The sequence below is a fragment of the Anas acuta genome, chromosome 1, assembly GCF_963932015.1.
Source record: "Anas acuta chromosome 1, bAnaAcu1.1, whole genome shotgun sequence".
NCBI classification, from domain to species: Eukaryota; Metazoa; Chordata; class Aves; order Anseriformes; family Anatidae; genus Anas; species Anas acuta.
The window spans coordinates 8754089-8773655 of record NC_088979.1 but is presented as its reverse complement, the minus strand read 5'-3'; the positions used below and the strand labels follow the sequence as shown (position 1 = coordinate 8773655).

The 19567-nt window shown below is 41.2% G+C and overlaps 1 protein-coding gene across 1 annotated transcript; it reads left to right on the top strand.

Annotated features, from left to right (window-relative positions):
- Positions 1–217: 217 nt before the first annotated feature.
- On the top strand, positions 218–19325 carry CTSC (cathepsin C). Its single transcript, XM_068668198.1, has 7 exons — positions 218–453; positions 1833–1978; positions 12181–12347; positions 12797–12952; positions 14558–14673; positions 17324–17455; positions 18156–19325. The coding sequence occupies exons 1-7, from the start codon at positions 291–293 to the stop codon at positions 18656–18658; spliced, it is 1383 nt and encodes a 460-aa protein (XP_068524299.1). The 5' UTR covers positions 218–290; the 3' UTR covers positions 18659–19325.
- The last annotated feature ends 242 nt before the right edge of the window (positions 19326–19567 follow it).

Here is a 19567-nt window from a genome sequence, read left to right as displayed (position 1 = left end):
ACAGGTCATTTTGAGGGCTTGGAGACACCCTTTGCAGGTGAGAGGACATCCTTTGAGAAGGACACCCTTTGGCGACAAGGTCACTCTGTGGGCAGTACCCCCTTCATGGGGTGCCACACACCCTCAGACAGCCCCTCAGAGCGGTGGGGCAGGCTCAGAAGCCCGGCCCCTCGGCGTAGCACGACCGGGGCCGCTCCGGGGCGGGCCCGGGGAAGCGGCGGGGCGGGGAGGCCGCGGCTCCCGCGTCCATTTTAAGGGCGGCTGCAGCGGGAGGCGGCGGGCGCGGCGCCATGGCAGGGTGGGCGCTGTGGGCAGCGGCCATGGTGCTGGCGGCGTTGCCCGCCGAGCTGGTGGCCGACACCCCGGCCAACTGCTCCTTCGCCGACCTGCTGGGCGCCTGGCAGCTCCGTGTCTGGCGGGGGGGCGGCCGGCACGGCAACTGCTCCCAGGCGGGTGAGAGCGCGGCGGCCCCGTCCCGTTCCCCTTTTCCCCGCCTGGGTGGATCTGGGTGTGGGGGTCCCCGGGTGCGGGTCGGGGTCCCCTAAAGCTCTGTGGAGGGGTCTCCGAAAGCTTCCACGCCGCCAGGCCTGAAAATCGAAACTGGCGGTGAGGAAGCGGGTGCCTGCCTCCGGTGTGCTTGTTTGCAGGCGGCTTGTTTACTTTTTTTTTTTTTTTTTTTTTTAATCTGGGGCAATTCCTTGTAGCTCTCGACACTTGGTTGCCAGCAGAAGCTCGCTAGCAGCGTGTTATTTAAGGTTTTTGGTTTATAATACCCGCTTTGGTGGTAGTGGGGCCCCCACATGCTGCTGGTTTTGCCAGAGCCTGAAGCAGCGTGCAGAGGTTGGTGCTGACCTCTTGCCAGCTGGCCTTAAGGCAAAAAGGGGCTGATCTGAATTAAACTGTGTGAAAATTATCCTGTCTAGCTCAGGGTGACCACTGTGGGCAGCCCTGTTACAGCACTCCCCTTTTTGTTGTTGTTTATTTTGATTTATTCTTGTGTTATTATCTTTCTTCTATATTTTTGATTTGGATTCACTTGGACCTTTCTGTTTTTCTGCTGCCTCATGCTGGTTTGCTTCCTCCTTCACAGCTCCAGATGTCTTTCCTCTCAGCTCAGCCTCTCCTGAAAGTGGCTCTTAACAAAGTGGCTCTTAAGTGGCAAAGTGTGGTGTTGCTCCTGGGCTACACTGGTGTCCCAGGAGGCACCCAGCTGTAAAAGCTTGAGTCTGGTAACAGCAGGAGAAGTAAAAACAGCATTTCTCTTGGGAGCATAGTAGTAGCGAGGAGTTATTACTTGATTATTATTTTACAGTATTATTTTAAAAGTAGTGTTAATGCATTGCATCTAAACTGTCTGCATTAGTTTGATCCCATCAGGCAAGTGTCAGGTGAGAATATGAGAGGTAAAGCTGGACCTGGCGGGGTTTGGAGCAGTGCTGTGAGGTAGTGTGGTGGCTGATACCTGAAACCACATGTTTAAGAGGAAGATTTGTCACTGCAGACACACTGTCTTGAGTGACAGAGCATACAAATCCTATGTAGCAGTGCATCAAGTTACATTTAAATAAGCTGATGCTTTCCTGAAACAGCTGTTTGGTACTGCTGCTGTTAGTAATTAAATGTGCAAATACTGTCTAGCATTGCAGAATGAAAATGTTCATGGTGATAGGTAAGTGAGGTCCCTAAGGTGTGTTTGCTTGATGCCTTTTTGCAGGAGGCTTTATGCAGCAAGTGTATTTTAGTGTATTTTGGAAAAAAAAAAAAAAAAGATGCTCTTTACTAGTTTGTATTTTAATTGTAATCTTTGCAATGATTTTCTTTCTTTCTCGCAGGGCCTGTGGAAAAAACAGTACTTGTGAATCTTCAGAAGTTAGATGTGGCTCAGGATAGTTTGGGCAATTATGGTTTCTTCACTTTGATTTACAATCAAGGTTTTGAAATTGTGCTAAACAACTACAAGTGGTTTGCATTTTTTAAGGTGAGTTAACTTGTGGTCTGCATCAGTGACTGTTGCTAAAAGATCTTGTTTTTCTGTTTAGATGCTGAGCGCCATAGTAGAGAAGTGAGAACACTTCTTTCTCTTTGCCTGGATAACCAGACAAGTGGCTGTTTTCTTACATTAAGAACAATCAAAAATGTTTGTTGGTGGCTGGGTAGGGAGAAAAGGGTAGAAGAGGTATTTGAAAAATCTGGTAACAACGCTTCAGCTTCTGATTCTGGGTATGCTTGTTTCAACTGAAGACCTTCATGAAGCTAACTCTCCCAGTAGACTGGGAATAATAGCCTTTTCAGTTTTCTTCCTGACAGCTTGCATACAAATGAAATACCAAACATAATTGCTTTTATCTTTCCTTAAAGATGTTCTCAAACTTATGAAATGTACCCTTCGCACTGTAGAAAGGTCATCTGTTGTGGTTTAACCCCGCCGGCAGCTAAACACCACACAGCCATTCGCTCACTCTCCCCCCTCCCTCTCTGGGATGGGGGAGAGAAATGGGAAAATCAAACCCGTGAGTTGAGATAAAGACAGTTTATTAAGACAGGAAAATAATAATAGTAATAATAACAATAATGATGATAATAGTACTACTAATAATAATGTGCACAAAACAAGTGATGCACAATGCAATTGCTCACTACCCGCTGACCGATGCCCAGCCTAACCCCGAGCAGTCCGGCCCCCTCCCCCGGCTACCCACCCCTATATATTGTTCAGCATGACCCCAGATGGGATGGAATACCCCTTTAGCTAGTTCGGGTCAGCTGTCCTGGGTCTGTCCCCTCCCAGCTCTTGCTGCACGCCCAGCCTGCCTGTTGGCAGGACAGAGCAAGAAGCTGAGATGTCCTTGGCTTGGTGTAAGCACTGCTCTGCAACAATTAAAACATTGGCGTGTTATCAGCACTCTTCTCATCCTAAGCCAAAACATAGCATTCTGCCAGCTACTAGAAAGAAAATTAACACTGTCCTAACTTAAACCAGGACACCTGTCCTCCACTTTGGAGGATTTATAGGAGCTGTAATTCTGTAATTCTTAGGTCAGAGTAAGCCTTAAATCTTCAAGGAACCTTCCTACCCCCTAGAACTTTTTTTTTTTTTCTTCCTCTTCTTCTTAGTAATACTGTATTCTCCAGTCCCTGTTAATGACCTCAGATCAAGCTGGAAACAACTAGTAGTCAGGGGATAGACCAGCGAAGGCCGACTTGCTAAGGAGCACTCTGCTGGTCAGCTGAGGAATGGCATTATGTATCTGGAGGGTGGCTTGAAACAATCTGCATGATAACTTGGATACTTGAGACACATGTTCTGTGCAGCAGGACTGCTCAGACACTGAGTGCAGCCCTCAGGAGTAGTGAATATGTTCCTTGGTTATTTTAGAAGGTGTGATCCTGTGTTTGGTGTCAGATGAATTGATAGTAAACACCCAGGCCTTGTCCAAGCATAAAATCTCTGAACCTTGGCTAGTTGTAAGGAAGGTAAAGAAATGACTTTTGTTTTAAATTGGCTTTCTGGGAGCTATTGTAGATAGTTTATTTCACAGCAGCTATTTTCATGTCAGTGCTTTCAGATGCTAAGAAAAGTGAGTGATCTTTTCTTCCGGGGAGACATAGTCATTTCTGTTCAGTAAGGTAAAGCTCGGTGAAGCTCTAAATGAACTGTAGCTTCCTCCGTGTCTATTGGAGTCCACTTAAGTTAAAAAGAAAGGACAGGGTAGGTTGTTGTTTTAAGACTGTCAGTGGTGTTTTTTGCACTTTAAAAAAAAAAAAGTAGCCTTTTATCCAGAGGTATTACTGTTTTAAGACAGGGTCTTATATTTGAGCAAGAGCAAAGTTGGAGAGAGAAATACCCGATTGACTTTCTCTCATCTGTAGATATCATCGAGATAGTGACACTAAGCTACCATGATGCATATGCCCCGGTTTGGCAGATGATACAACAAAAACTAGACAGTGAAGAGTACTCTAATTGAACAGATTTGCCTTTGAAACTTATCGGACAGGGACACTTGCAGGGACACTGCAAGCTTTCCTACAGTGGGAGAGTGCCCACCTTAAAAGTTACAGGAATTGATGCCTCTATGAGGGTAGTGGACTGCTGTATGTTGTAGTATTACCATATGAAGCTTGAATTCATGAACATCTCCAGCAGCTAGAATTCAGCAATCGTTGCTGTCCTTGGTGGGCTCATAAAACCATAATTAAGGTTGGAAAAGACCCCCAAGATCATCTAGTCCAACTGTCCCCTCTACCATCAATATTACCCTGTCGTGGTTTAACCCGGCTGTCAGCTAAACACCACGCAGCCATTCCCTCCCCCTCCCTCTCTGGGATAGGGGAGAGAAATAGAAAGTGAAGCCCGTGAGTTGAGATAAAGACAGTTTAATAAGACAGGAAAATAATAATAACAATAATAATAATAATAATACAATGGTGATAATAGTACTACTACTAATAATATGTACAAACAAGTGATGCACAATGCAATTGCTCACCACCTGCTGACCGATGCCCAGCCTAACCCCGAGCAGTCCGGCCCCCTCCCCCGGCTACCCACCCCTATATATTGTTCAGCATGACCCCAGATGGGATGGAATACCCCTTTGGCTAGTTTGGGTCACCTGTCCTGGGTCTGTCCCCTCCCAGCTCTTGCTGCACCCCCAGCCTGCCTGTTGGCAGGACAGAGCAAAAGGCTGAGATGTCCTTGGCTTGGTATAAGCACTGCTCTGCAACAATTAGAACATCGGAGTGTTATCAGCACTCTTCTCATCCCAAGCCAAAACACAGCATTCCACCAGCTACTAGGAAGAAAATTCTGTTCTAACTGAAACCAGGACATCTAAACTACATCATCTTAGGAGAGGCAGTTCGACTGACAGGTGGGAATCCTGAGGCTGATACCTTACACTGAAATGCAGTTGTTTCACAAGTCAGTAGGGTGAGCAGTTGAGGAGGTGTTGATTATCAAACTAATCCTTTAATGTGATTTGTTTAATCACAGAAACAGTGGCCTGATCCAGAATGCTAGGCACCAACTTGAAGGCACTTTAGTCTCTGAAGGCTTTATTTACTGTTACTTTTCACTTGTGAAATATCTTCTCGGAAGATGAGATCTAAGTTAAGTGACCAATAAGTGCTGATTTAATATCTTCCTTGGCATTTGTGAAAAGGAAGTACTCTGATAAGTTCTGTTAAGCAATATATCAAAAATAGTAGAATGCCCCAAAAAGGGTGCAAAAGGGATTATGAAAATTCTAGGAGACATGACTGAAGAGTGGCTTAGGATACTTCATTTGCTCAGCTTAGAACAGACTGAGAAGTGACCTCATTGCTGTCTACAGCTTCCTCTTGAAGGGAAGCAGAGAAGAGAGGTAATCTCCTCTCTGGTGACCAAGCGATGGGACAGAAGGGAATGGCATGAAGTTGTGTCAAGGGATGTTCATATTTGGTTATTAGGAATAAATTTTTTACTGAGGTTGTGGTTGGGCACTAGAACAGGCTCCCTAAGGAAGTGGTCATGGTCCCAAGCCTGTCAATGTTCAACAAGTGTTTGAACAATGCTCCTTGATGCTGTCCAACTCTTAGGTTACCCTGTGGAGATACGAGTTGGACTTGATGATCCTTGTGGGTCCCTTCCAAACCAGGGTATTCTGTGATTCTATGACTTGGTTGTCATAGAATAATATGGTCTGAAAGGAACTTCAGGACATCTTAAGATCCAACTTGTTATTCAAAAACAGAGTGAAATGCATGCCTGAGTATTAGTAATGCACGTTACCTTGCATTTCACTAATGTGAATCTGTCTTAGTCTTTCGTAAGTAAAAGGGTTCAGTGTTAGTTTTGCAGTTGCTTTTGATATTGAGAAATAGGAAGCTTGCTTATCCCATTGTTTAGTGGTAGGGATTCCATCAGCTAGACATGCTTAATTTGAAGACTTCTTTCCTTAAAAATTATAGAGAGGATTACAGCCTAAGTAAGTAAGTTACCCTCTGTAATCTTTCGTTCATGTTATTGCTGTAAAAGAAACCACAGATTACCAAAATGGAAGTAGAGTGGCTAAAGGAGTATGAGGAAATATAGCAGCACGTGATAAATGCATTTTTTTTCCCTTCAGACAGCTAGTTGACCTTGGGCAAGAATTTGTAATACTGATCATCACTGAACTTATTTCACAATTGTCAGTGGTCACTAGAGTAGAAATGGTTCCTTACAAACCGCCTGGCCTTATGACGTGTTGATTTTTTTTTTAATCCAGTAAATGTTGCATTACACATGAAATAGAAATACAAAATATCTAGTCTTGATTAAAAACTGAAAATGGTTTCTTCCCTCAAATGCAATTTACACTCTTCTAGGATTGATTCCATTGCCGTCTCCTATAAAACTTCTAGGGGAAGATAAAATACCCAGTTCAGAGCACACTTAGAAGTTTTTTTTGAAGAATGATTGCTTATTGTTTAAAATAACCCTACCATTTGCACCCGTAATAACTTAATCATAGCAGACTTCACTTGCTTAGTGTTGGTCATAATCTAGCAGTCCTTGGAGTAAAATAGGGTGAACTAGAAAGCTAGAGATGGCCTTCCTACCTGGAAATGGAGCAGGGAGCAAGAGGAAAGCATGAAAGTCGTTTCTTAGAATATTGCGTAGCCTTGATTACTATTTAGAATGTGGTAAGTCATTAGATGCGGTCCCTTTGGAGTTCATGGAAAGGAAGAATTATCAGTCTGCCAGCACTCTTGCTTTATAGCAAGAAGATACAGAATTGTTATGTCTAATGCAGAGTAATTGCATATTGGTTTTTATTACTTGATAAAATGACTTAGTTTTATTCTGAAATAACTTCCCAATTTACTCGCTGTTATGAAGTTACAGATTCTGGATTGGCCTTTTTGATTCATGAACAGTTTGATTTTGATTTTTTGATTTCCAAAAGAAAGATCTTATATTTATGAGCCACTTTGGAAGAGAAACATAGTTTATCCTAGCATTTCAATAATTTAGACTATTTCCCACTTCTAAAATGTGTTTTTTTTTTTTTTGTTTTTTTTTTTAATATTAGAATTGTTATAATGTGATAATGCAGAAAATGAAACTCCAAGGCTGGTCTTATACCATCCCTTAAAACTTATGCTCTTCTGAAAATGCTTACAGAGCAGCCATAACACAGAGTTTGCACATCTCCTTTTGTGGCTGTGGGTTTGGGCTTGTCAGGAAACCCATTGTTTTCTGTCATTGTTTTAAAGTTTGCTCATAAATTTTAAACTCAGTTTGCTGCACTGAAGTTAAATTATGTGGCTGAAAACCCAATTGCAACAGAACAGAAAGTATCCTGACTATACTCTATGATGCTTTAGCACTTTCTTCATACCCTGCCATTGAGCAGAGGACAGAGATGCTGGGCTAAATGCTGAGTTGTATTTCAGCCAATACAGTACTTTATGTGTCTCAAGCATAGAGGTTCAATGAAGTACTATCTGAACTTGCAGTGTATTTTTACTTAATGTCAAAGAATCAAACTTTTAATAACTAAAAGGAATGCTGTGGGCTTGTATAAACTGTGGCCTTAGCAGAGCTACTGCACTACATGAATACAGCCTGTTTGATAATGCACACTTCAGTTAGTTTTGTTTTTTTTTTTTAATAGTCGTTTGTTCTTGTGACTTACTAAACAGCCACATACTCAAATTTTTGTAGGACCCCACAGACTTTACAAGCTATTTGTTCTTTCACCTGGAGACTATGGGCAAATGACTTTCAACACAAAAGGAGTGGATTGGGTGAGCTCAGCAATGTTTGTTTTCCACAGATTGCTTTAATAGAATAAGTAAATAAGCACTAGCACTATTTTACTTTTATACTTTTGCATAGGCTTGTCTATCTAGACTTGCCAAGTTAAATGCAGTTTCTTACTGGATTTGTGCATTCTGCTTGTCACAAGTCATGGATATTCTGCTTGGTGTTTGCAGCACACAACTTGTTTGTTTATGGGATTGCACACTTATTTAATGTGTGCTGCTGAAACAGCACACATGCTGAACTTGGATGTGAAGTAAGTGTGCTGACGCCTGGCAGAAGCCTTAGCATGTGCTTCTGCTGGATAATGTAAGGACTGTCTGTATGGCTACACAATATACCAGGCTGTAAAGTGTTTTTCAAGTGATAGCAATAGCAACAGCAGTGGAATAGTATAAAGAGCTAGAGTGAGTCTGAAAGGAAGATCAAGGCCTATTTGTTTCAATCATTTGATGTCTAATAAATGCTGAAAGAGGCTACTGCTTTGGAGAAAGAGTCTTGTAAAAATCTAGGTTTATCCCTTAAGTTTATCGGTATTACAGATTTGAAGGGTAGACCATCTGGTGGATAAGCAATTGGCTCGATGGCTGCACCCAGTGAGCAGTAGTCAATGGTTTTGTGTCCAGGTGGAGGTTGGTGACGAGTGGTGTCCCTCAGGGGTCTGTCCATAGACTGGTGCTTTTCAATAGCTTCACCAGTGACGCAGGAGATGGGATCGAGTGCACCCTCTGCAAGTTTGCAGATGACATCAAGCTGAGTGGTGCAGTCAGTGCAACAGAAGGAATGGATGCCATCCAAAGGGACCTGGACAGGCTGGAGAAGCGGGCATGTGTGAACCACGTGAGCTTCAACAAGACCAAGTGCAAGGTCCTGCACCTGGGCTGGGGCAACCCCAGACGTGAGCATGCCCTGAGCGAAGAACTCACTGAGTGCAGCACTGCATAGAAGGACTTGGGGGTTCTGGTAGATAAAAGGCTCAACATGAGCCAGCAGTGTGTGCACTTGCAGACCAAAAGGCCAACTGCATCCTGGGCTGCATCAACAGAGAAGGGGCCAGCAGGTGTTTTTTTTGATGTTGCTGAAATGTACATGCTAGAGTTGGTAATGCTATTTAATTCAGTAAATCAATTGAATGTTGATTTCTAACAATCTTAGTTGGACTCACATAGCTAGCAATATGATTCCTGCTGTTTCCCTGAAGTGTAAAAGTGAAAGCATAGATTCCTAAACTGCATAATGCATGTTCTTTGGAAAAAAAAAAAAAGCATATAGTTTGTGTTTGCTTGCAAGATAGTGTTTTGTTCTGATAGTCTCACTTTCTGTGCTTGTACAGTAGGGTATCTGCAATCCCGTTCTAGTTTAGAATGTACTTTCTGTATTAAAACACATAGCTGCACTTGTAAATTTGATGAGAAACAAGGGGTAAATCTTCCCAAAATTATTAGTGTATGGGGTAATTCTGCTTCCTAGAACTTGAGTTGGCTTTTTGCCTGAACATTGCTTAAATTGTGAACAACAGATTTAAGAGGAGGGGATGGCAGCCTGTGTATGTTGCAATGCTGTATCCTGCAAGGTCTCCGTCCTTTCTTTCCTGTTAGGGAAATTTAAAACTTAAAACTTGAAACAGTTAATTTTACCAACACTAGACTTACATTTAGATTATGTTGTGATGCCCTACGCAATCAAGACCAATAAAATACCGGAAAGTTTACCTGGGTTCAGGTATCTAATAGCAAGCCTTGAAGTTCAGGTACATGAAATCTTCTAAGGTTAGGATTGGAATTGTTTAGCTGACTTCTGGCATTAAATGAAGTCATGTGAGATGTCTCACTAGAAAAAATGTTTGAAATGGAATTCAAGTTTCGTGTTTTCAAGTCTTAGAATTTGAACTGTGAGTGTAGTTTGTGTGACTTTTCTACAGGATTTGTTCTGAAACGGTCAGATTATGTTGGATTGAGTGTACTTGAAGCTGCAAAAATGAGCATTGGCTTATGAAACTATCACATAGCATGGCTGCAGTGGTCTTCTATCACTTTTTTTTTTTTTTAACAAAAAAGAGGAAACCATGTTTGTAAGACAGCAGAGAAAGTGGATGCAGTAGTAGTCCAGCAATTGCTGGTGGTCACTGCTGCATGGCTGTTATCCTCTGAAGCGTGCTGTTCTGCTGGGAGTTCTGCAGGTGTGGTGGTCTGCCAGCAGCTTCGGTAGTTCAGCACCATAATTCATATGCATCTGAGTTGGTGATTGTGTAGCTGGTGGTACCGTACTGAACCAACTGCTGAAGTTGGTCATCCCCCTGTCTGCCTGTGCTTTGAGCACCTAAAGCAGATCCTCTAAAACTGGTACTTCCAGATTTGCTAAATCTATCCTTGTTAGAGCTCTACTCTGATCTGGGTATGAAATCCTACATGTGGTTACCAATGTAATACTGATTTAAATGTGTACCCTTCAGGAGTAAGCAGTTGGTGTCATTGTTATGGCAGCAATGACTTTGCAATCTCAGTTTGGCTCTTAAAACACATTGCTCATTTGGGAGTTAGCTGGTTCTAGGAATTAAGCACAAATGCTGTTTAATGGCAAATGTTGTTGAACAATGGACAAACAAGGCAAGTTGTAGTTTCAATTTGCAATTTGGCTGATAACTCACTACCTTTTTTTCTCAGTGTGAATAAGTCCTAAATCTGTGCTGCTTGTTATGAATTAATATAATTATTTGTGCTAGACAGGATCTGCATCTGAATGGTATCGAAAGCAGGCCTGTTCATTGAGTATTTTTCAAGTATTCAGCTTCAAGGCCATCAATAATGGTTGTGCATGGTCTTGTTTAAATCTAGGCATGTTAGGTCACCCTGTTTGGCAAAGAGTGGGTTGGACTAGATGATATCCAGAGGTCCCTTCCAACCTCAACCATTCTGTAAAATCAGGCAGCTCTTAAAAAGGGCAAGTAGGTATTCATTTACACTATCATGTGGAGCTAAATAAAGTGCTTTCATGGTAACTTATTGATGCAAAGTCAGTAACTTTTTGTTTGCGTATGTATATTTCAGTAATGCTGTTGTGAAGAGGGTATTTCTCAAAAGTTATCTCTGGACCTTGCCCTTGTATTTGGCCAAGTGTACTTCTGCCTGATATTGTGAAATCTTTCTTCACAGTAAGATGTGATCAACAGAACAAAATAACAACTTATCCTTTTAGTGCCTGATCAACAAACATGCTTGTTTTGCTAGACAAGCATGGATTTAGATGTGAAGCCTCTGCAACTTCCAAACTGGGGACCAAGTAAACTCCCGTTGTTCTAAAACAGTCAGAGGACTGAAACCTTTAGTTATACTCTTCTGATTGATAGACTTAATTATTTCATTGTCTTCTCCTTCAGTTTTCCTGTCGAACCGTCATACTCACAAACTTGCTCTGTGGTCTATCTTGAGGCGCTTCCATTGCTGTAAGCCACCATCTTTTTCACTGAAGAGGCTGATCAGCATTTTGTTGAAATATATCTCCAAATCCATATATCATATGTACATATGAAACTTGAACAGGATGGGATTTAATGAAGACTCCTTAGATTAGGAAACGTGGATTTCATTGAAGTAATCTATGATTAGAAAAGCAAAGGTAAAGGTTTTGTAGTATGAATTTCCAAGTTCCTGTGTAACTTAATACTAAACAGACTTGCGCCATGAAGGATGAACCTTAAAAGATTCCCCATCCCCACCCTTCATCCCCCTGAAAAGGCATTCTACTAAGAAAGAATTGCTAATTTAGTAAACTTTTTCATGTAGCTGGGTAGCATGTTAGTTAGCATGTTAGTTGTAGGTGTCGTATGCAGATGTATTTCACTGAATAGATTCATGTATTATTATTCTTCCGTGGTGGAATGAAGACCCATGGACTTGTTACTTGATGCTTTAGTAACGCTCTCCTACTCCCCCCCCCAATTCCTATTGAATTGCACTCAATGGATCATCCTTTTCGTCTTCAAACATTTGCAGCAGACTATGGTTACTTTTGACTAGATAGGGATGTGGTGCAAGAATCCACAGGGGCCTTGAACAGAATGATAAATGTTAAGATGTCTATTACACTTTATCTAGAAAATTAGCTGTTCAGCCCAAAGAATTACTATGCATTAGTCGATACAAGTACTGATACATGGTATGTTGTTAAAGGTGCAAGTCACAGTCCTTTAGCAAGTTGATAAAACTGTTTTCTCTCATTTACCTGATGTTCTCCTGATGCTTTCTTTTGAAATCAAACATGATGTGGGTTGATCTAGAATGTTTGGCCACTTCCTCTGAAACAGAACAGAAAGCAGCTGGGTGCGTAGGGACTACTGGTATGCTAGCAAGTGCAAGTATTTAACACAACATAACCTCTTCACATTACAGTATAAAAAGGAAGGCCAGAAGGTAACCAGCTACTGTAATGAGACTCTACCAGGCTGGGTACATGATGTACTTGGCCACAACTGGGCTTGCTTCAGTGGACAGAAGATTTCTTCATCTCCCTCAGATGTTCACGTAAACCAGCTACCTCTCCATAAACCCCAAGGAAGGTAAGCAACAGATAAGTGACCTTTCACTGGATAAAACATTAGGTAACTGTGCTTCAGGATTCAGCAGAAACCATATGGATCGGTTCTGTGGCTGGGGATGAAATTAATGCCAGTGGTAATGTTGGAATAAACCTTGAATGTACAAAGACAGGGGAGGCTGTGCCAGTCATATCACACAGATGCTCCTTCAGTCTGTGTTTTCCTGCAGTTACAGTTGAAGCCCAATTACAAAACTGGCATGTCTAAAAGAGATGGTTGTATCCTGCCAGTTATAGGCTGTCTTAAATTTCAGAAACCTTGCTTTGATCCAATGATTGCATAGCTACTTATTAATACATAGCAGAAGACTAGTCCAGAATTAGAGCCTTCTCTATATTTAGTTTGGAGAATGTTTTTGCATTTCAATCCCTGTTGCTTTCTTATCATGCTGTTTCATTTCTTGTTTGCAGACTTTCAAGCAGACGCTATGTGCACAACTTTGACTTTGTAAATGCTATCAATACTCAACAGAAGTCCTGGAGAGCAACAAGATACAAGGAGTATGAGAATTTTGCCCTGGAAGAGCTAACTAGGAGAGCTGGGGGTCTCTATTCCAGGACTTCAAGGTACTGCAGCCTTTTGCTTTCTCATAAAGCTACATCCACTGCTGCCAAGAATCTGCTTGTATTTATTTATCTTGACCTTTCTTAGCTGGGTTTTGTCTCGTAGTTTAGATGTTTAATGTTTCAAGCCCTTCATCTCACTTTCATGGAGTTCCAACATATTTCACCGTTTGAATGAATATTCTTAACAACTGTTGTGTAAAGCAGTTGTGACAAATGGGGTTACCCACCCTTTAATTTTGCCCAGTAACTTTCTAGTGTGTTCATACCCACAAAGAAGTGGGGACAGTGTTAGGTGCAATCTCACACACCTGTCTACCCGTCAGTAGTTTTCCATAGCCTCAAGCCTGTGCATGACAGTCTTCCTGGTCCTCCTAGTTCATAATTGCAATTAAAAAGCAGTATTCTGTTACTAAACACAAATAATGAAGTTTTTCTGAAGGGAGTTCTTGGTTACTTTGGCAACTTGCCTTGCCAGCAGCCAGGGTACTCCCTGCTGGGAGTGTAGTGAAGTAGAATGAAGTAGCCTTGTGAGTATATTTAAGGTCTTGCAGGCCACATGACAGAGTTGCAATAAGAATGGATGCATGGTTCTCCTTCTTATAATTCTTTAATGTGAGAACTAGAGTTCTTTGATTCAGAGTTTCCCTTTGGGTTTTTTACCTTTATATTTTCACATTTTCTACTTCGATACTGCTGTGGGTAGAATGCTGCTGATTCTTCCAAGCTGTGTCAGTTGTATCTTTTTGGAAGAAAGTCATACAATACTGTAATTGACTTGCATGGGAGGATTGTGCAGATGATCATGATGTCATTTGTAGACAGATGTTTCCTTGTAGGTGGTGTTAAATACAAAAACCTCTTTGGAAACTGTTGCACCGTGCAGTCCTATGACAGAGTTTTGTCATGCTAATGCTTTCAGAACAGACTCCAGTGCCTGGTGTTTGTGAATGACACTTGATGCACAAGTTATGGGATGAGCATCAGGTTGTGAATGCTGCATGCAGGAAGCTCTTGGCTTGCTGGTACATGAGCATCACTTGGCTGCAAGTGGTTTAAATGAGGACAAGTAGCACTTAGTGCTGCTTTAATAGTCACAGTAAAAACTTGCTCCAGGGAAGTCTCTTGGGCAAGTGGGACTGCATTTTTTTGAAGTGTTGATATAAGCCATGACATAGTGTCTGCAATTAAACAGTCTGTACTTGCTGTCAATGCATGCTGCTGAGGCGAGGTGCCCTCTGCAGATAGAGATTCTGCATACCTGGTTGTAGAAGAGAGATCAAAGAGCTGTTGCAGAACTACATTGCTACCATTGCTGAGAGTTACCTTGGCACTTCTGATTAGTTCAAAAGTATTTGACCTAACCAGCTTGTAGATGCTTCATAATACAGTTCACTCTGGGAGGGATTTGAGTAGGTCTTGCATCCTGCTGAAACTAACCTTTTGAGATTGACGCCCACTCAGCCTTGATGGAGACTATTTCAAATCACTTAGTATGAAACTAAGCAACCAGTAGAAGCTGGAAGATGGCAACAGTGTTACATGATCATTTCCTTACCTACTGTGATATGTTACTCAGAAGTATATATTTTTTTCTTATTTTTTTAGACCAAAGCCAGCACCTCTAACACCTGAGTTACTCAAAAAAGTTTCAGGCTTACCAGAATCCTGGGACTGGAGAAATGTGAATGGTGTCAATTATGTCAGCCCTGTTCGGAATCAAGGTAAAAAAAAAAAAAACAAAAAAAAAAACTCTGGATGAAATGCTCTAGAGTTCCTTAGATACGCTGAGATACTTAGATACCCCTTAGAACTCTGTATCCTGCTGTTAGCAAGATCTTATCCCACTTTTTTAGTGTCCTGTAGTTGATAGATGGTATCTTTACTATGAATAACTTGTGGAAACTGGGTGGAGTTCTGGGTGGCAACATTTGGCCAAAATAGAAGGTGCTAGTGGTGGCAGTGCTGTTATCCAAACAGCAGGGTCTTTGGCTGGAGTGAAAGCCAGCAACCACAGTGCTCTGCATAAAGACAGTTGTCAAGACTTGTCCAGATAGTCACAGTCATGGCTTTTTGCATGCTGACAGAACTGATCTATGTTTAATTATTTACTTAAATCCTGCTGATGGCAAATTAGCACACAGCTTTAATGAATAAATCCATGAAAATTGTTTATGCTACTCCCAAATTGTATCACTTTCCTAACTTTAGGAGTTGCTTAAATGGCTAGTTGCAAGAAGAGCTGTTGGTGTGAAAAATATGTATGCTGATAGATACATAATACCTGTGGAAAAACAATGTGTTAAACATACCAAAATGGTGTTCTTCGACTCTATAGGCAGTAGTTTTACAGCATTGTGATGCAAGATACCTGTTCTACCTCTTAATTAGATACCTATATACTGGAAAGCAGATGTGGACTAAGTTAATATGTCCCTTTCCTATATTTACAAACAAATTTGCATATGCTGGTAGCTATCCAGTTACAACTTTTAGGGGAACAGAATATATTTCTTGCCACCATGCTAATGCTACTTAAATTACTGGTCCTTGGTTTATGGTTTAGTTTTCTGCCAAATTCTGCCAGCTAGTTTCCTGGTAGCAAAAGCATAGAAAAGCTTGTGCATTCTTTGTGTAATACTGCAAGACATGGCAGGCTTTGTGGAACTAGAGTTGTCTCATATTGTAATACTTATTCTCTACTATATAGTCAAAGCTGATCTGAGTCAGGTTGCTTATAGAGCATTAATGGCCTTTTTCAGCCAAGAAACTTGTCTTCTAGAAGACAGCCCTGTCATTGTTTATCAAATTTACTAGGGGGAGAGGAGGGAAATGTTAGCTTTAGAGTTCCAATTTCTATGAGTTTCTGTAAGCTTTTTTTTTTCAGATCGAAGTACATGGATCAACTGATTTTTCACTATGTGCCCTTCTTACCCCTCATCATTTAACAACCCTTCGTGTTGAGTGAATAGAATATGATTTGGCTGAAGCTTTAGTTAACTCTGGAAGAGAATTTCTAGAAAGTCTCAGTAAAGGAGCTACATTTGCAACTGTGACTCTAATAGTGTTAGTTTTAGATAGTGATTGTTTTCACATTAAGAGCCTCGCAAATACCCCTGTGGTAACAGGTTTTAAAAAAAAAAAAAGTGACTGCCCCTACAGACTTCCAGGTTGAAATGACTGCATTTGGTGTGCAAAGTACGCCAAAAATACAGCATTTTTTTGCAGCACAGCACATCTTGTATGCTGTGACTGTACAATGAGTGGGAGGCACCTTTCACTGTTTCAGTTAGCCCCGCTGGGCAAAAAGCATTCTTGTTCAGGCTGATTTTTGCCCCTTTTCCTCAGAGATGCATCTACCTGAATGAAGGTACAATTTCAAAGTCTTGCTTTTGTAATAACTGTGCTTTTACACACCTACACAGTTCAGGAAAAAGTATTTTGTTTTGTTCCTCATGCCTCCCTCCTTTTCATAGCTCTGCAGTACTTGACTTTCCTACTGTCAGAAAACAAAAGGAAATCGGGCACCTTGGTGACAATCAGTAGATAAAATAGGACCTCATCCAAGTAATTGTCCTTTCCTGTGATTGTTGTTCTTCTACTTCCAAAGGCTTTTAATGTGTTACAGAAAGTTTCTAGGGAGTGAAGAGGCCTAAAACTAGAAGCAATACTAAATTTTGATTCAAAGGTAGGGAGACTTAGCTCTCTGCCAGGCAACAGAAGGGAGATTTAAGTATCTCTGAAAAGCCAGCGTACAATTAGGTGTCCTTGGAAAGTAAGGGGAATGGGATGAATCCATTATATCAAACCCAGTGTTTATACCACTAGACTCTCCAAAGTGAGTTATTTTATGGGTAGTTCTAGAGGTGGAATACTTTTAACAGAAAGTTACAACATTAAATACATGGATAGTTCTAAATTTCAGCTTATCAGTATTCACTTAAAATAGTTCAGTGTCCCTTAGCAAATGTGCAACATAAAGGGTTATAGTCTGAGGCAGCAGGTTGTGAGCCTTCTCTGCTGTAACATGGTCTCTGTAGCTGCATTCTGTGTGAATAGCATGGATGTTAAATGATACTGCTGGAAAGTACTCAGGAGCAATATATCGTCTCTTATTCTCGAATAAACTCGGTGTTCCTTAAAAAGTTGCTAAAAGTGTTTTGAACAGAACTGCTCACATGCTTAATAGCTAGATGTATATTTAAAGTTCTTGTGCTATCAGTGTTCAACTTCTAATTGCTCTAAGATGGTCTTACAGATTTTGACTCTTCTCAGTGCACTCCAGTAATAGCAGTACCTGAATGCAGGTGACTTACTTTGTTTATGTTACTGTCTACTCTTCAGGTTTTGTCTTTTTTCTATTTCTCTCCTCAGCCTCATGTGGTAGCTGTTACGCGTTTGCCTCCATGGGCATGCTGGAAGCAAGAATACGTATCCTCACAAATAACACTCAGAAACCAATCTTTAGTCCCCAGCAGGTTGTGTCTTGCAGCCAATATTCTCAGGGTAAGTACACTAGTACGTATGAAGTTAACTTTCAATAATAATGACACTGCAGAAGTATATTCATAATTTCCACACCTTTCTGTGAACCAAGTCACCTGGCAGGCTACATTTTAGTACTTGTTTTGAAAGTGGTAAATATTCCAGAGTTGCCAGCCCACCTTGCAAAGAGGTGGCATTGAACCAAGAGTTCATGGCCCCTCACTAAGGACATTACTGGATTTTATGTAGCTCTGCCTGAGAGATGGAGAACAGAGATTGAAGGAACAGGGCTGAAAACATATCTAGGTTGCAAGGCATGCCTAGAAAGAGAAACCAAGTATCCTAAAAGCATATTCAGAGAGAAGGAACATATGGGCAGGGGGAGATAAGCAAAAGCAATGACTAAGGCTTCAAATTTCCAAAGGAAGAATGGTACCCAGTATATGACAACTTTTTTACAGCATGTAACTAACTGCTGTTCCTGATGGGGTGTCAGGAGCAAATGGATGAGGAGGTGGTTCATGCATTTGTGTTCCCAGTACAGCTCCAATGTGCTCTGAATTTTATTTTGTGTGTTTTAGAAAGATAGCTATATCTAATTGGAATACTAGGATTATCAGAGTCTTGTGTTCAATACTGTAATCTGTTTCAAGATTTGAGTAGGAAATTCTCCTACATCAAATAACTCTTGAAGTGAATTAACCAGATATTTTTTGTTTAGGTTGCGATGGTGGTTTCCCATACCTCATTGCTGGGAAATATGTCCAAGACTTCGGTGTGGTGGAAGAGGACTGCTTCCCTTACACAGCCCAAGATTCTCCATGCCTGTTCAAGCGTAGCTGTTACCACTACTACACTTCTGAGTACCACTATGTTGGTGGTTTCTATGGAGGCTGTAATGAAGCCCTGATGAAACTTGAGCTTGTTCTGGGTGGGCCAATGGCTGTTGCCTTTGAAGTTTATGATGATTTCATGCTTTATAAAGAGGGAATCTACCATCACACTGGGCTGAAGGATGACTTCAACCCTTTCGAACTGACTAATCATGCTGTCTTGCTGGTGGGCTATGGTAAAGACCCAAGAAGTGGTGAGAAGTTCTGGATTGTCAAGAACAGTTGGGGCACCTCATGGGGAGAAGATGGTTACTTCAGAATCCGCCGTGGCACAGATGAATGTGCAATTGAAAGTATTGCAGTGGCTGCAACTCCTATCCCAAAACTATAAATGCGCAAGTGTTTGTCCAGTGCCTTTGTCTGAGAAGCAAATCCCCAGCCATAAGAACATACCATTGTGTTTTTTTAAGATACTATGATTGAAATACGTACCCTAGCTTAAACAGGAAAGCTTTAATAAAATTTTCCAGAACAGAGAAAACAGTTTCCCTGGGTGAGAGTATGAATACTGTAAGCTCTTCTATATGTACTGTAGGCTTCCTCTCTGGAATCTGACAGTAGATCACCTAGAATGCAGTTGCCATTTTAGTAGCAGTGGTGATGGTTATTTGTCATTAGATAAACTTTTTTTTTTATTTCAGTCACCACTTGCATTTTCTTCCATGGACAATCTTGCACTCCAGATTTCAGAAGGAAGCAACTGCTACGATAATCTGCAGCTACCCTGAAAGGACATTGTAGTGCCTTATTTCTCAGAAATCATGAAGTCACTGCAATTTAGAACTTAAGTGCGCACTGGGGAGAGAGTGGGCAATTTCATTGATTAAAAGGAAATTTTAAAGCTTTAAGTGTCCTGCAAAAGCTGCAAGTTAAATCCTTATGACAAAAATCAATTCTATGTTTTGGGATGTTACTAAATGTTCCAGTTCTAGATTTTATTGCTGTGCTTTGCAATTGATCATCTCAGAGTTCAATAAAAAAAACACCCCATTCCTTTAGGAGTTTGTACTTGTGGAATTAGTTAGTTCTTTATTTCTGTGACCTGTCTTAAGTTTTGAACTTGTCAAGAACTTGGTCCTTTACCAGGTTGTAAACTGATGGGGAAGGAGGATGAGAGGAAAGATGAACTAAAAATCATACAAGTGAGACCAAGGTTCTCAGCAACACAAGGTTGGCAATACCAAGCAAGACTGTCCAGGAGCATGGTAGTCCTTGCTGTGGATAAGGGACAACTTATTCA